This window comes from Pan paniscus, chromosome 1 (assembly GCF_029289425.2).
Source record: "Pan paniscus chromosome 1, NHGRI_mPanPan1-v2.0_pri, whole genome shotgun sequence".
Classification (NCBI taxonomy): domain Eukaryota; kingdom Metazoa; phylum Chordata; class Mammalia; order Primates; family Hominidae; genus Pan; species Pan paniscus.
The window spans coordinates 73,041,763-73,060,556 of record NC_073249.2 but is presented as its reverse complement, the minus strand read 5'-3'; the positions used below and the strand labels follow the sequence as shown (position 1 = coordinate 73,060,556).

Here is an 18,794-nt window from a genome sequence, read left to right as displayed (position 1 = left end):
TCTAGCACAGTGACTTGCAGATAATAAGGGAAACCAATTTAAGGCTAGAAGAAAGAATGCATGATTGGGAATTAGAGGAATTCAGGTTTAAACCTTTCCTCCAAAACTTACAATCTATGTGATCCGGGGGAAGACACTTTACCTCTGAAAGCCTTAGTTTCTTATGCTAACTTGAAGTAATTATGCTAACTTCATAAAGTTGTTATGAGATTTACATGAGAAAATATATACAAAGCATCTGGCATACAGTCAGGACTGAATTAATTGTGGTCACTATTATTAGTAGTAAATAAATGGTGCCAGGTAAATAAATTATTGAGCTGATTTCCACTTTAATAATTATTCATCTTGGTAGCAAGGCAGATTTCTAAGAGTTCAGGTTGTTTTTCTTTTCCCTTCTGTATCATTATATTCTATTTTGATCAATGCTCTGAAACAAATACATTTTAAAATTTATCATTCTTTGCACTTTTTCATGTTTATGTTGGTTCAAGCCTTTTTTTTTTTACTCTATTTTTTAACCATTTTATGCTATTCCTCCTTCTAAAATCTATACGTGTTCTCTTAAAATTTTAGCTTCCCAGAGAGTTCTCTTTTAATATCTGGTTCTTTTTGATGCTTTATATCTTCTTTCTGTTTTATTGGGACAATCTAGGATTAAATTGATTTTTAAGTTTTCTATCCTTCCACCTCCAAAAGGCCATTTTCCTCTTGAGAGTCCTAGGCATGAAATTGTTTCCTTTTTGGAAATCTAATTTAGTAAAGCTTGAAATTTTAGTGTTATCAGCCTGGGCTATTGCAAATACTAAAAATATAGAGGTTTATTTCAATAAGGAAATTTATTCACTCAATGTCACCAGCTAGTTATTTCTTATTAGTGAGAATTAAAATCAAACTATTATATCTCTTTGTTGTTTCTTGAAATTTTTGAGTCAAGAAAAGTATTTATTGAAGGTGCTGTTGCTATTAGCAGAAGCAGCCTTCACGCAGGGATCATCTCACTTGAAGTTGGGGCTAATCACTATATCCCTCTTCTGTGTCCATTTTGGAACTTGCCTTTGGGAGGTTCCAAAAGCACTAATGGAAGTTCCACACTACCCTTTGTCTTACCAGGCCAACTGTAGTTTGTGCACAGGAGAGTTTCATTTCTATTTTATTGTTATCAAAAACTTCCCATCATGGATTGACTTTAGGGCTTGAATGTAAGTGTGCTTTCTTCCTTTCTGCATTGTGGCATTGCCTCCATTCTGTTGCTCCTTTTAAGTGAAGTATACCTGCTCCTTAGACATAAGCCATGATTAGCCCCCTGCCAAGTCTGAAAGATCACACTTGCTTTCATACATTATGACTTTTGAACTTTGTTTCTGGCTAAGTAGAGATTTGAAGCCATAGGTATTGTTATTCATAATAAAATTTATTGAATGTTTATGTGTGACACTATAAAGTGTCACATTTATGAAGATGTTATCCATTTTTTACCTGCCAATAACTGTATGAGGTGGGTTTCATGTAGTTATTTTCATTAGTTACTATAACTTTATATTTATATATTATTTACTATATTTTCATATAGTGACTTTCATTATTCCCATCTTACAGCTAGGAAGCTGAGATACATTGATGGTAGGTGCCTTGCCAATGCCACATAGCCATTGAGTGGAGGAGGTGAGCCTAGAAACTAAGTTCTTCTGGCCTGAGAGCCTGTGTTCCTGACACACTGGCTCCCTTTTGACCATTTTCTCTCAAGTTCTCCTGGGTACCTCTCCCACTACACTTTTCTTTTGTGTGCTTTATATTTTGTCTTTCTAAGTATCTGTACGTGACGAGTTATCTATTTATATCCTACTCTTCTAAATAAATTTTGCTATGTGGGTCTCTTGATATGGTGGGTAAAATATTGCCAAAAACTGGAGTGGTGAAATACACTCTTTTCCTCCTCTTGAGTCCATAATTCTGGCCTCAGGGTTTTTTAAAACAAATCTTTTCATTTGATACCATCTTTTAAAGCCAGATGTTCACTCTCTTTATGCTCTTTTATTTTCCAGTGGTATTACTTTGAAGTGAAAAGAGATGTATTAGTTTTCGATTCTTGCTGTAATAAGTTATTGCAAGCATAGTGACTTAAGATAACATGAATGTATTGTACTTCTGTAGGTCAGAAGTTTAACATAAATCTCACTAGGCTAAGATCAGGATGTCAACAAGGCTGCATGCCTTTGTGGAAGTTCTAGAGGACTATCTACTGCTTTGCTTTGTCCAGTTTCTGAAGGCTGCCTGAATTCCTTGGCTTTGGGCCCCTTCCTCCTTCTTCAAAGCCTGCATTGTAGCTGTCTCTGATCCTGTTTCCATCACTGTATCTCTTTCTCTGATGACACATAGGAAAAGTTCTTTGCTTTTAAGTACTTGTATGATTAGATTGGGTCCACTGGGATAATCCAGAATAATCTCCTCGTCTCAAAGCCTGTACTTTTAGTCAAATCTAAACAGTCCTTTTTGCCATATAAGATGACATATTCCCAGCTTCCAGGGACTAGGACACGGACATCCTTGAGGGCATTATACTGACTACCTTAAAATATTATGACACTAGACTTTAAGTCCTTTCAATCTCTGATTATTTCTTTTATTTCAACCTCAAGTTCTTACAACACAAATATTTCTAGAGAAAATTCAATTTTGCTTCTAGTAATATTCATTTCCACATGAATTAGCAAACGTGAGTTAATGTTTTGTGTATAATGTCTTGTCAGGTTTTCCATATTTGAATTTCAAGAAACAGATATATTCCTGGTTGATGATGTTCTGGTAATAATTATGTCTGGTCTCTTGTGTGGCCTTCAGAAGGGAAACAATATTCACCACTATGTCTCTTCTTTCTGGGGTCATCAGCAGTTGGTTGATTGTACTGAGGGGGTGGAGTGAAGGAGAGCAAGGAATGAGGGAGGAATTCTGCGTTTTCTACTTGTGTCATAGAAAGAGTATTAGAAGTGGCACCAATTCAGAGAGGGACCAGGGAGGAGAAATGGGTGTGGGGAAGATTGTGAGCATTTTCTTAGAGATAAACTGAATATCCGCAGTCCACATAATGCTGTGGGCATGAATGAGCTCATACTACCATTAACAATCAAATTACATTAGCTCAATATGTAACTATAAAATCTTATCCTCATACAATGTACCTTTTTGGAGTCTCCAGAAGGGTGTGCCTTTACAATTCATGCCCACCAGTTCTGTGGCTCTCCTGCTATTTACCATTGGACACTGGCAATGGTATTTACCTTGTCTGTGGACACTCAGCATTTCCAGATGATTCTCTGCCCTATTTCTCTGGGGAAAAGCTGGCCTTAGAGAGTTGGCGCCTGATGCAATCCAAGGCTGTAAAACTCTCCAGGGCCAGAATGGTGCTGACGTCCCTTAATTCTTGCCAGAAATGGAGAAAGCGGCCCTTATCCTCATCAGTACTTTGTTTTGTTATTAGGACTTAAAGCAGAACTGCTTGTCTATCCTGGATTTACAAATTTTTTTTATGAAGTTTAGTTTCTTCCTAAAAAGCTCAAAATCCAGTTTGTAAGATTAGGTAGAGGACAAAATGCCAATGTGTTCCTTCTCTTGTCCTTGATTTTTAAATCTTTCCATGGACACAGGCATATACTTTCTCTGTATTTAACCGAAACTCAACCCTTCTTGCAAATCTACTCATGGAAAAACAAGTCAACAGATTCACCAGCTGGAACATTATTTCAGATGCATTGAAATTCAATTTGTCTGAGTTTCTTTTGTACTCAAATAGAACCACCAATTACATTGACATGCTGACTTCAAGGTTTCTGTGCACAAACCAGGTAGAAATATTGAATTGCTAGGAAAAGAATAAGAATCTAATCTTAGAGGAGAGGTAGGAGTAGTTACATTTATGTTGGGGAGTTGTTCGAATAGTGACAGTGCTTTGAAGTTTAAGAATAGAAGGGCTCCCAATGGTGAGCATGGAGAGTGAGAAAAGAATGGACCACAAACAGAACCCTGGGAAATAACTTTTAAAAATTAGAACGGAAAAGAGGAACTCACAATGGAGACTGAGAATCGTTGGTCTCTAAAGCAGGAGGAGAACCAGGAAAGAGCACTGCAATGAAAGCAAAGAAAGTAGAGAATTTTAGGAAGGAGAAATAACTAATAATATAAAAATGCAACAAGAGGTTCCAATAAGAGAATGATTTTTTAAAAAAATTTCCTGGGCAGAGAAACTTAAGCAGTCAATGACAACTTTAATGAAAGCAATTTTGATAAAGTGGTACAGACGAAAGCCAGATTATAATGGGATTAGGAGGTACATGGAAAAAAAGTGAATGGGAGATGAAAAAATTATTCCTTTAAGAAGTTTGAATTGGAAAGGAAGAAGAAAAATGAGAGGGTGTTAGCTAGGATTTTCTCAGAAAACCTCATCTTGTGGGATCGGGAAAAGGGAATACAAATAGGTAAGGAAGTAAATATATGTGTGTGTGTGTGTGTGTGTGTGTGTGTGAGAGAGAGAGAGAGAGAGAGAGAGAGAGAAAGAGAGAGACCCAGTGACCCAGTGATAGAGTTCATGATGAATGGGCTTGATTATATCATCAAAGAAGGAGGTATGAGCATCTACTAAGAGTCATGAAGATAGGAAATTGAGGTGAGAGGAGCAAAAGAAGAATATTGAAAATTTCAAATTAACCCTGGAGAGGAGATGGCCATAAACAATTAAAAGTACAGGCAAGTGGAACTGAAAATCTTAATGAGATTGGAAATGAAAAAGAAACAAATACATCTGAATAAGGGTGACAATAAGAATGGATGAGCAAAGGGAAGTGAGTGAAGATTATTAGAAATAGGGAAGTCAAGAATAAGACTGTGTTGGCCGGGTGCCGTGGCTCACGCCTGTAATCCCAGCTCTTTGGGAGGCTGAGGTGGGCAGATCATCTGAGGTCAGGAGTTCAAGACGAGCCTGACCAACATGGAGAAACCATGTCTCTACTAAAAATACAAAATTAGCTGGGCATGGTGGCACATACCTGTAATCCCAGCTACTCAGGAAGGCTGAGGCAGGAGAATCGCTTGAACCAGGGAGGTGGAGGTTGTGTTGAGCTGAGATCACGCCACTGAACTCCAGCTTGGGCCACAGAAGCAAAACTCGGTCTCAAAAAAAAAAAAAGAAAAAAAAAGAATAAGACTGTGTTTTCAGTGGATGCTTCACACAAATGTTGAAATTCCTCAGGCGATGATAAGAGGTGGAGTAAGGGGAGAGCCCAGGAATCAGGGGCTGGAGCTCTTTACAGAGTAACCAGAAAACAGAAAAATGAAAGGAAGTGGGGAGTATATGGGAATGAGTAGAGTTCCATGCACCTAAGAGCAAAAGGAATTTTACAGGAGCAGAGAAAGCTATGTGTTTGAGGTTGTACCGAACAACCTGGAGAATGCTAGTTGGTGCTTCCGGGGGCCCACAAGTCCCAAGGTGTGGGCCCAGTGAATGGGAAGAGGGATCAGGTCAAAGGTGGTATTCCCTTGAAGGAAGAGGCAGTGCAGTCAGGCTCCTCCTCTGGAGTGGGTTTTCTCTGACTGTGGGAAGTGGGGCTGTGGGTCCCAGTCTCAAGGTGCACATCCATCCTTTATGTCTTGTTTTCTACATGCCAATTTTTGATACTGATTCAACTTCCTTCAGACAGCAGACAGCTCAAGATCTTTTTCTTATTTCTGGCTTCCTTCTTGAATAATTCCTATCAATCTACAATAAGGCTATTTAACTGACTAATAAAAGACAGCACAAAGAATCACTTTTCCTACACTTTTACTTTGTTTAGTTGGGAACCAAGCAGTAGTTGAAGTTTGCGTGTACATTTAGATACTGGGATGTGGCTGGAGAGCCAGCTGTCAGGGGCATGGCAGAAGCCAGAGAGAATGCACTAAGGCTGGGAGGCAATGAAACACGGTAGACTTGAAACCTGGCAATGGCTAATCCCAAACTAGTAGGTAATGGTCATAGAATGGTGAAGCAGATGTGCACTCTCCACGGGGCATGTCAGAACTAACAAGCTTGAGCAATGGGGCAGAACAGCTTGATATATCAGCTCCAAGGACAGCCTGTTTCTGAGACAATTTTTATAAAAACCAAGATATAACTTTGGTCACTCTGAGTCCTTTAGGGATACATATAGGTGAGTATCCTTATCTAGAGCGTAGAGAGCATGAGGAAAGGTAGATCCTGGCAGAAATTAAGCAGATTAATGCAGTTCATCCCCTTTTAATACAAAGTTCTGGTCAATGCATGCCCCTTTTGCGTTTCACTGCATTTATGTATGGCATTCTACCTTCCCTTGAATATTAAGCTAATTTGAATGGCAAGTCTATCTCTTAATCATTTCTGAAGCAAGGTGCTAAGCTCTAAATTTGAAAATAATATCCATTTTTTTTCCTCATCCTAAGCCTATGAACCAGATTCTGGTCATATTGGTTGAGAAGCTAAGACAATATCTTCATTAGCTCCGATTAACTTTTGAAATGGTTACCTGTGTTGCAATAGACAGAGCATTCTGCATGTAAAGCAGACACAGTGACCTCTATGTGTTTACTCTCATTGGTTTAGAGAAAAGTCTGGATAGTGGTCTTTGTTTCCAGCAAAATAAGGGTTTCTTCTATCAATTCAATTAATGACTCTTTCTAGCTTTTTAAAATATATTCTCTCCCTTATACTTGACGACATATATCTGTATCTCTGGGAAGTACAGGAGTCTGAGTAACCATACCCAGTTTGCCACCAGCATGACATAAATACTGTCATCTGGAAGGGTAATTTATGCCTGGAGAGAAGATTGGGCAAGGAAGAAAAGGGAGATGAGGAGAACCAGCTAATGAGGTTGGTGTGGAGGAGGAGGCCCCTCGGAGGGTGCTCAAGATAAATTAGTGGAACTGGTGGGTTGAGGGAGGATGGGAAGATGGTGTCCAAGACTGGTAGATGGCAGGCAGAGAAGCCAGTAACACACAGATAGCCCAAGTAAGCCATGTCAGGAGCAGGGAGGTTGGAGAAGTGCCTGAGGAGAAGAGAGAGAAAGCTGTCAAGTTACCAACTCCCAATTTTAATTGGAACCCAAGAATGCAACAGAGAAAGGATGTGGCTTTTCTTCCTTGGTACCCTGAGCTGAGCCCATGCTCAGTCTCTGATTCTCTCTTCGCCCTTCTTTTCTTTTCTTCTCTTTCTTTTTCTTTTCATTTCTTTCATTCTCTTTTCTCTTCCCTTCTCTCTCTTCTGGCCTATTGAAACATCTCCATGTTGAAGACTCGCTTGATATCATCATCACCCCCAAACCATCTATTTATCAATAAATGAAATTATAGTTATTTATAATAAAGGAGAAAATAAAGAGAATGTGACTAATATCTTGGGAAAACCAGGCAACAACTCAGAAAACATTGTGTCTTCAGGAAAGCAGCAGGAGAACTATCCCCCTGATCACATATGATATCATCTCGTGGAGTTTGGATGATTTCTTGTGGCTGAGAGCTAGTTTTCCAAGATATTATAAGTCAGTAAAAGATAGTATTTTAAAAGCCCTTTTCTCCTAAACATCTTTGTTTCTAAAGCAAGATCTTTTTTTGTCTTTCCTTTTATTCCTGTTTTTGGTTCTGTTCCAAAAAATAAATAAACAATCTTTGGGATCGCCCTTTCTCAGGTGATTTTTGCCAGCACATCCTACACTTGGATGAAATAGATGGCATCAACAATCAGGAGGCAGAGCAAGCTAGAGGGGAAGGGTCATGCTGTCCTAACATGAGCTTCTAGGGTGGTAGATTTCAATGTCTGCAGCTTGTCTACTAGAATAGCATCAACAAAGCATAATCAGTAAAGGAAATTTCCAACCTATGTTGCCAGGCTGTCTGCCCAGCTGACTCTGTGATAGGAACATTCCTATCTCTGGAATGGCAGACCATGGCCACTGTGGGGAGCATCTAGTAAGTCTAAGGGGCCATTGAGCTCTGGTTTGGTTGTTCCTTCTTAAAAAACACTTCAGTGAGAACAGCAAGGCCCTGTTTGCTTATGGTAAAGTTTTAAGTTTCACTGATGCTGAGAAGCTAAAGATCTTTGACTATATATGAGTTTAGAAACAGACCAAATGTTTGTTTCCTTTTTTATAAGCCACAAGTCATGTGTTTTTAATAGACCTTTAATTCTGTGCATCAATGCAAACATAATATTTCCTAGTGCTTTCAAAGTCACCAATAAACATACTAGGTATCATAAAGTAATTGGAGTAGGGTAGAGTTTCCATGGATTAGGGGACTATAAAGAGAGATGTCTATACAATTGTTATGCCTTGCAGTAGCTTTATTATGTCCTTCCCTGCTTATAACTCATCTCATATTTTCCTCTTTTACTTTATGTTTTCTATCCTCTATTTCCTTTTTTCTTTTAAAAATAATGCTTGAAGTAGGCATATACTGGAAAAGAGATTGAACTGGAATTCAAGGATCATGCAGTGTGATGGAAGGAAAAGAAACTAAGAGTTGGAAGGCCTTCTTCACTATGGCCTGAGAATAATTCTCAAGGCAAAGAATTCATGGTATCATTAGATTTATCTTGAAGAAATAACCTGGGCATAGGGTGGGGAATTGAGTATGATGTCAAATATGGAGTATCCATACAAACATTACAGTGTTTTTAAAAGTCATTATACTATTTATTGGAATAAGCATCCCAAATGTGTATTAGTGCCTTTTCTTCTGGTCTTCATGACAGGCTGGTCTCTGCCCCATGCCCCTCCAAAAGGTAATGCTGGCTGGGAGTGCCATTAGAATCTGATTAGGTCTGGTTCTGCTATTCTCTAAGTACCAATTCTTTGCTGTGACATTTTTTTCATCTTGCATGCTCTCTAGGGCATACATGAGTGTGAAGGAGCTGAAGGAGGCCCTGCAGCTGAACAGTACTCACTTCCTCAACATCTACTTTGCCAGCTCAGTGCGGGAAGACCTTGCAGGTGCTGCCACCTGGCCTTGGGACAAGGACGCTGTCACTCACCTGGGTAAGTGAAATGAAGACCAAACATAGTAGGAAAAAAACAAAGAAGGCTGAAGGAAGCTTGCGAAAGTAAGTTTGGGGAAAAAAGAAAGACAGAGAAAAAGTGAATTTACACAGTGAATTAACTGCTTTGTGCTGAGAATGGCACTTAGTAGAGCCTGTCAAAATGTTTCAATATAGACAAGTAAGAGGTATTAGAACAAACAGTGGCAAATGCTCAGGATGTTCTAGACTGAATCTATAATTTAGATGCAAATAAATTGCTGGCATAGAATAAGATCATTTTAAGTCTTGCAGAGCCCCAAGTGGGGAACTATCAAAATATCCAGAAGGTGGCTGGACTGTGAAACCTGCTTTACGTGATCACTGTTCTAGAAGACTGATGGGCTTCTTGTATGGTGTGGACTCCTGAGAAAAATCCCAGGAAATTCAAAAGGTGGGGCTTGCCTGCTCACCGGGGAAAAGAGTGGATACCTTAACACAAAGTGCAACTACTGAACACTTAAGAAAGACAATCCTATTCACAATAGCAAAGACTTGGAATCAACCCAAATGTCCAACAATGATAGACTGGATTAAGAAAGTGTGGCACATATACACCATGGAATACTATGCAGCCATAAAAAATGATGAGTTCATGTCCTTTGTAGGGACATGGATGAAATTGGAAATCATCATTCTCAGTAAACTATTGCAAGAACAAAAAACCAAACACTGCATCTTCTCACTCATAGGTGGGAATTGAACAATGAGAACACATGGACACAGGAAGGGGAACATCACACTCTGGGGACTGTTGTGGGGTGGGGGGAGGGGGGAGGGATAGCTTTAGGAGATATACCTAACGCTAAATGACGAGTTAATGGGTGCAGCACACCAGCATGGCACATGTATACATATGTAACTAACCTGCACATTGTGCACATGTACCCTAAACTTAAAGTATAATAATAATAAAATAAAAAAATTAAAAATAAAAAAAAGAAAGACAATCCTTTTTACAATGTCTTATTATTATAAAGGGAAATCTTACTGACCAAGCAAGAAGAGGGATTACATCCGTTTTATAAACATATGGATAAAGAGTAACTAATGAACATAATTAGTATACATTTCCAAAATGTTCTAGATAGCATTCTATAAAAATTTATTTTAAAATAAGTTACCAAAATTGAGAGTAATATTTTGTGTTGGAAAAAGAATAGTTAGACCGACTGGAAAGAATTTTATAAATGATTTTTAAAAGGTACTGCAAAGTTGGTCTTCCTAGTAATCAAATAAGAAGCAGAGAGGAATAAATTAAAGAAATAGAACATAATGCTGTATATGTCAAGCACCTGGTCATAGTGAAGTCTAGAACATATCGAATTGACAATCATAGACAATATGAGCAAGTATTCAAAAGATAACCAGTGTTGTAGATTGGGGAAGGAGGAAGATGAGCAATGCGTTAGCGATAGACAAAAAAAAAAAAAGAAAAGATTGCTGTTCAATGCTGTTCAAGTGTGAAACAGTGATGAAAATCCACAGAGTGAATCAGATTGAGATCCAAAAGGGTTATATGTACCAGAAAATGGAGGCTATATGCAAATGTATATATACACATATATGTATAACAAATTAAACATGTAAGGATCCAAATTAAATGCTTTGCTAGCATGCATAGCTGGGTTTCATTGGCTCTATAGTACCTGATTCAGTTTTAAAGCCCTGCAGTCCTTTTATCACTAAACTGTATTTTTAGTTCTCAGTACATGAGAAATCAGAAATTTGTGATGTTAGTGGTGGCCTGAGGCTACCAAGGCAAGAGCATTGCATGTGTTGATAACATATTATCAGGTTCCTCAAGTAAGGACCTGATATTTTCAGGGATCCAGTATAAACCAAAGAAGGCATTCAGATTTATCTACAATTACTACGAGTGAAAAACTGGGAAAGAGAGGTTTCTGGGTGGGATGAGACATTTTGTTGGGCCTGTCAGAAAACAAATTTGTAAGTCATAGGCTGCACTTCATGGCTATTGGTTTCAGGAACAGTTGCAAAGGATTTTTGATACAGCTGACAGAAAGGGGCTGTAGATTTCAGTCATACATTTCCAAGATGGTCGGGTAAACTGGAGACACCTCTGTGCTTTCCAGATGAAAGCTAGTGTGGTTCATTCTAGCCTTCCTGGTAGCAATGGGCGGACTAGAAAGTCATATTCCTGTAGTTCATTTAATAGTGAGTATGGGTGTTTTGAGTTATGCTAATCAAAAGCAACAGTAGCAGAGGGGATATATAACACTGTAAGAAAATATCTCCAACTTGGTGCACACTCCTATCACCAAGAATAACCTTTCTGGTGTATGTCTGTGGAGGTCCTGACAGCAAGGTTTACCCAGCAGTGGCTTCCATGAGGCCCAGGTCTATCAATAGGAACTGAATCTATTTGGTTAAAAGACCTTAAAAAATTATCTTCCTGGCCATTATGGAGACAAATCATGACTTCTTGATAAGAATTGTTGGGGTGGGGCATACCATTGAATGTTTTCTAACTTTATTAGAATTGGGCATTAGCAAGACTCATTCAACTATAAAAATGGATAAAATACTTTAAAAATTATTTATTTGAAGACATCAGACTGGCTAAGGCAACAAGGACATGAGGAGTCCAATCCCAGAAAGAAGAAAAATGCATTGAAGTGAGTCCTGTATATAACTTAGTCTTTTTCCTTTCAGGGAAATTGCCACATTCTCAGTGGAAGACATAGAGGCAGAGCAGAGAGCAGCAGCCTAGAGCTTGCTTTGGTCTCAAGACAAAAATTAGAGTTCAGGTTTTCAGGGCAACTAAAACTTGAGAGACCAGGATCCTAGAGAAATGGAAATCACAAAAAGTAAGCCTGATTTTCTGCTTGTGACTTTCTTTTAAGATATTTGTTATTTACTAAACTCACATTCTCAGGGACACTGGGCAAGAAAACACATAGAAAATAACTTCTAAGAGATTAAAAAGCTGAACAGTGATTTTAGGAGTCTCATAACAGAAGAGACAAAATTGGGAGTTGAGGCCTTGTCAAGGAAGAGGGGCTCTGAGACACCCTCTGTGCAAGGGTAAACAGAAGTAGTACAGCTTATACAAAGCCTAAAATCCAGCCTGAAACACTCTTTTAAAAACATTTCAATAGTTTTTTGGGGAACAGGTGGTGTTTGGTTACATGGACAAATTTTTTAGTGGTGACTTCTGAGATTTTGGTGCACCCATCACCCAAGCAGTGTACACTGTACCAGTGTATAGTCTTTTATCCCTTGCCCTGCTCCCACACTTCCTCCTGAATCCCCAAAGTTCTATTGTATCATTCTTATGTCTTTACATCCTAATAGTTTAGCTCCCACTTATAAGTGATAATATGTGATGTTTCGTTTCCCATTCCTGAGTTACTTCACTTAGAATAATGGTCTCCAACTCCATCTAGGTTGCTGCAAATGCTATTATTTTGTTCCTTTTTATGGCTGAGTAGTATTCCATGGTATATACATATACTGTATTTTCTTTTTCCACTCATTGATTAATGGATATTTGGACTGGTTCCATATTGCTGCAATTGTGAATTGTGCTGCTATAAACATGTGTGCAAGTGTTTTTTTTTTTTTCTTTTTTCCATATAGTGACTTCTTTTCCTTTGGGTAGATACCCAGTAGTGGGATTGCTGGATCAAAAGGTAAATCTACTTTTAGTTCTTAAGGGATCTCCATACTGTTTTTTCATAGTAGTTGTGCTAGTTTACATTCACACCAGCAGTGTGAAAGTGTTCCCTTTTCACCACAGCCACATCAACATCTATTATTTTTTGATTTTTTAAAAAAATTATGGCCTTTCTTGCAGGAGAAATGTGGTATCTCATTGTGGTTTTGATATGCATTCCATCCATTTTTCTTTGTTTTTGTTGCATTTGCTTTTGGGTTCATGGTCATGAACTCTTTGCCTAAGCCAATGTCTAGAGTTTTTCCAATGTTATCTTCTAGAATTTTTATGTTTCCTCCTGAAACACTCTTAATCCTTGTTTGGAGGAAGTTTATCTGCCTCTATTCTAACTGTCTAGCAAAAGAAAGTTAAATATTCTTTGGAGAAAGACATAATCAAAAGCCTCTATGATTGTTCATGCACAGTGTCTAGCAATCAATAAAGAAATATCAACTATTTCAGGAGACAGGGTCAAATGATGATAAACCAAACAAACAAATCATACACAATAAAAATTATCCAGGTATTGGCATTATTGGGCACTGGCTTTAATTATGATTAATATGTAAAAATAGATGAAAATGCATAGTTTCTTCAGAGAACTGGAATCTCTAATAGGGGATAAAATGGAAATTTTAGAACTAAAAATAGATACCAGTAAGAAAAATTAAGAAATGAATAGATGGGTTTATGAACAGAAGAAAGAATTTAAGAACTAGACCATTGTAGAAAATTTACAAACTGAAACTCTGAAAAATAAAGTGCTGTGAAAATATAGAAGAGATCTTAGGAAACATTTAAGACTCCATGAAAAATTTCTATTGTAAATTAGAGTTCTAGAAGAAGACAAACCAATTGTTGGCAGAAACAATATTCAAAGAGATAATGGCCGAGAATCTTGCAAACTGACAAAAGATATCAAACCACAGATTCTAGATATTTTATAAACTGCAAACAAGATGAATAGAAAGAAAATATTTACAAAACACGAATCTGGCAACTGACTTGTATTTAGAAGATATATGGAACTCTCAAGACTCAACAGTAAAACAAACAAAAATATTTCAATTAGAAATAGGCAAAGGCATGAACAGACATTTTACTAGAGATGATATACAGATGGAAAATAAATCTATGAAACAATGTTCAATAAAATTAACCATTAGAGAAGTGCAAATGAAACCACAGCAAGGTAACACTACAAACCCATGAGAAGAGCTAAAATAAAAAATAATGACAATACTAAATCCTGGTAAGGATACAGAAAAATGGGATCTCTCATACATTGATGGTGGGAAAGTGAAATGGCACAGCCACTCGAGAATACTTCAGCAATTTTCAATAAAACTAAACATACACTTGCCATATGATCCAGTAATTGGACTCCTGGTCATTAATCCTAGAGAAATTAAAATATATGTCTACTTAAAAAACATGTACATGAATGAGTCTTCATAGCAGCTTTCTATTTTCTATATAGTAGCCCCAAACTGGAAATGGCAAAAGTGTCCTTCAGTGCCGATTGCTTAAACTGTGTATATCGACACAATGAAATACTACTCAATGAAGTATTAATGCATGCACCAACTTGGATGGATCTCAAGGGCATTATGCTAAGTGAAAAAAAAAAGCCAATCTCAAAACTTACATGGTGTAACATTTCACATTTGTAGTATTCTCAAAATGGTAAAATTCTAGAGATAAAGAACAAACTAGTGATTTCCAGGGTTTAAGAATGAGGAAGCACTACATGGTTGGAGGTTGAGAAAAGTATAGATGTATGTGTGACATAAAGGATAGCAGGTGGGACATGTTAATAGTGATAGAACAGTTCAGTATCTTGACTGTGGTGGTGATTACACAAATGTATATATGTGATAAATTGCATACAACTACACACACACACACACAACTGCATGTAAAAACTGGCGAAATCTGATAGACATCTATGATCTCTATAAATAAGCAAGGTATTTTGCATATAGCAGGTGCTCTGTGAGTGATCATTGAATGAAGGTATAGTTGAGTAAATGTATTAAATTTAAATGGTTTCAAGAAATGCTTAAATTGTCTCATGAATCACTGACTTATAATGGAATTGCAAAAGAAGCAAGGGATATTTATATTTTATTCTTAATCCTTTGAGAAATAACTGTACTACCCTACAACATGATTATTAATGTGCTTTTCAGAAGTAAAAAACTAGACTGAACAGCTCACAGATATGATTCAATAGGAAATTGTTTGTGTTCTTATTTATTTCTTCTTGTTCAATCATAACTGATTAAACAAAGGAACTGTATTGACTAAAATCAGGTGTAGAGTAGTACAGATAGCTGGCATAACGTGATAGAGGAAGACATTCAGAATTTTCTAGATAGAGCCTTTTTGAGACTCAAGATGGAATTATCTGTTTGTGTCAGCATGTAAAGGCCCTACATTTTCAGGGTCTGCTGAGGGAACTAGCAGATAAGCACACTAGCCTGGAAGTTTGAAGACTGAATCCAATTTCTGACTATCAATGGCTTAAGTCACTATGTGGAAAGACCAAGGTAATTTGTCATCTTGATTTGCCATCAACACCATTTCTGCCCTTTCATATGATTTTGTGCTTTCAATGCTGTGTTAACACAAAGAAAAATCTTTTTACAGGTGGATCAATGAGTGGGATCCTCTTGAGCTCTAATATTCAGTAGTTTGAACATTTTTAGCCATGGTAAACAATGCCTGAATTGAAAACATGTCTTTAAAAGCAGAACACTTAAGTTAGTCGTAAACCAGCCCTTTTATACCTTGGATACCATACTCATTGTCATTGATACCATACTCATTGTCATTGGATACCTTACTCATTGGATACCATACTCATTGTCATCGATTCATTCAAAGAAAAACTTGGATACCATACTCATTGTCTTGGTACCATACTCGTTGTCATTGATTCATTCAAAGAAAAACTTGACTGTGTTTTGTGGCAATGCCATAGATAGAATAATGAAAACAGTCTGCCCTTAAGGGGTGCACAGCATGATTGGGAGACAGATATGTCATACAGATTTATAATACTATGTGATGGCAACATACATGAAGTTAGGCAGTAATATGGAAAGGAAAGTGCCTAATTGTGCTGAAAGCATTAACGCAGAGTTTCCAGAGGGGCTGAAGCTTGAGATGGGAATTGAAGGATAAGCAGGAGTTTGCTTGGCAGACACAGGAGAGCATTCCAGAGTGGAAGAACTGGCAGATGGCAGGGTTCAGCACACACTTAGAAGTGGGTGTGCTTTGCATGACCACAGCAGTGCTCTTCAAAATTACTTTTTCTCTCGTACCTGTGAAGAGACTCAAAATACTCAGCAAACCACACATTCTTAGAGTAACACCTAAACATCCTATAATAGGTTTAATAGTAGCAAAGAGAGTAATTGGGACATATAATTTTATTTTAAACTACTATCATTTAAAAATAAATCTTAAATTTACTTTCGTAAGTGTCTTCTCAGTACCATACCAATTTGAAAATCACCATCATTTATTTAAAAAAAATCATGGTCATTTTCTTTTTTTTTTATTAAAGGAGCATGGAAAGTTTTTATTGTTCTTGCCAAATCTTACAGCAATTTAATGTATATGAGAAAACAAAATACCACCTCTTCTATTACTGTTAAACATCAGCCTAAGAAGCCTGTTTTTCTTTTTGTAATTTTTTTCTTTTACTATCTGTTTCTGGAAAAAGTGCTAATATGTTTACATTTCAAATATTTTTTTTTTTTCCTGCTGGGAGTCAGGCCAGTAAGAGGAAAGCAAAACGGCAGGAGAAGCAAATAGTGATGTAGGCAGAATCAATGACACTGCTAGGAATAAAAACTTTATTTCTCATATGCCCACTAAGTACTATCAGAAGAGATGCAATAATAAAAACACTGTCTAGGTTCTCAAAAGCCTAAAATCCAGTAAAAGGAGGAGAAAAGTATATAAATGTGTGTATGTTAAAAATGTAAAATAAACTATAAAAATATATACAGAATGTATCTTGAAAGATAAAATTGATTTTGATAGGTAGAGATTTGAAGAAGAGAATTGTGAGCACAAGGAAAGAATAGGTTGTATGAAGCATGAGAAATTATTAGGTAAGAGTTGGAGGTCTAACTGACTAAAACATTGGAATATATACATATATTTATATATATGGAACAGGAAAAAGAAGATAGAAAGATAGGTTGGAAACTCCTGCACTCTCATGGTAAACATAAATTTTGATTTTCTCATACTCTTCTGACTGACTCTTTCAATCTTCTTACTGAGTTGTTCTTCTGACGTTCCCTGAGTTTTATCCTTGACCCAACATTCAAGACGTTCTCTATGGTCACGTAGACTAATCTCCTTTATGTGTGATGCCATCAACATACATCCTGATAACTCTCAAATGTGTTTCTCTAGTTTGAATGACTAAACCGGTCTCCTAAGATCTACATCCATGTTTCCAACTACTTAACAGGTGTCTCATCTCAAATACCCCCAAATACCCCAAAATTAACATGTTGCAACTTGCTTCTTCTCTAGATTTAGTGATACTATCATTTTTCTGTTATGAAAGTGGGTACCTTATTAAACATACTCTTTGTACAATGAAGGAAATTGATCTAATATAATATTTATTAAAGCAATTCAATAAGCATAGGAGACCATCTTCTAAGCTTTGCAACCCCCTTCTCTTTTCACAGGGCATGAAACCAGCAGCCACTTGACCCAAGGGCAGCTGGTCTATGTGCTAAGCAGTTGTCTGCAAGGAAGGCTGGTGCAAAACTCTGAGCAAGGGGGAAAAATAATGACCAGGCCAGCGAGATAATATCAGGAAATGAAACTTGAAATGTGGGAAAAGTATTGAGCAAATGACTCAGAAGTCAGAGAGAAGTACATTAGCAGAAGTAATTAGCAAAAGTAGAAAGAGACAAAGAGTGAAAGGAGAGTGGTTGAGTTGCATAAATAGAGATGTACTGGAGTTGAGTAAAGCAATTCCTATGGCCCACTATAGATCTCTAAACCTAGCAAATGCCTGATGTTCAATAGGTACTCCATAGATTTGTGTGGATTTTCTCACTTGGAAAGAGATTATGTGGCCCCTAGAGCTTTCTGACTTTTCAAGCATATGACTCTGAGAAAAGAAGGAAGTATAGAAGGAACGGATACTGGGTAAGACATTAAAAGTAATCGGGTCTAAATTAGTGTAAAAATCAAAAGGATAAACATAACAGAAAAATTTGGAGATAGACTCTTCAATACTTACGCAATACAGATAAAGGCAAAATAAAAGATGACTCCAAGTGACTGCACTTGAATAGTCTGAGATAAAGCTAAATCTTCAGTAACATTATGGAAGTTTGGAGGAGGAGTTGGTTGGAGATGATGTGGATGAGTTTGGTTTTATAAATAGGGAGTGTTCATTTTTTTTTGTCTCTGTAAATTTGTGTTTCTATTTCACTTCTATAGAATTTTATACTATTGTAACATACACATATATTTTTTCAGTCTAGTTGGTTACCTATTTCTCAGCTAAAAACTTTTGAATACAACAACTCTTTTGTGATCACGTTTTGTTAAACTAGACTTTTTATTTTGAGATATTATACATTCACATGTAATTGTAAGAAACAATGCAAAAACATTCTGTATAACCTTTACCCATTTCCCCTAATGGTAGCATCTTGTAAAACAATAGTACAATCTCACAAACAGGATATCAGCATTGAAACTAACCTAAGTTATAAAGCGTTAAAAATCGCTTCTCAGTTGAGTTATCATTTGCAATGATTACTCTTCTACAATTGATCAAAACAATATTTTTAGATGTTGGTTAATCACTAGTAAAAACAAATACTTGGGAAATGTGTATTTTAAGGAGATAAATGTGGTTCCCCCAACCCCAAAGTAGTTCTTGTGTCTGTGGATGAATAGTAATTATTGCTGTAATGAGAAAAGATTTAACATAAATTATATTGCTTTGTTTCTCATTTATAGCTGTAAGTGCTAAGAAACTTTGTT

The 18,794-nt window shown here is 37.0% G+C and overlaps 1 protein-coding gene across 1 annotated transcript in view; it reads left to right on the top strand.

Annotated features, from left to right (window-relative positions):
• PAPPA2 (pappalysin 2) overlaps window positions 1-18,794 on the top strand; it is a 642,477-nt gene that overhangs the window by 455,238 nt on the left and 168,445 nt on the right. Inside the window, exon 8 of the mRNA XM_055111171.2 lies at window positions 8,893-9,038. Within this exon, the coding sequence (XP_054967146.2) occupies window positions 8,893-9,038 (146 nt within the window). The remainder of the gene's footprint in view (window positions 1-8,892; window positions 9,039-18,794) is intronic.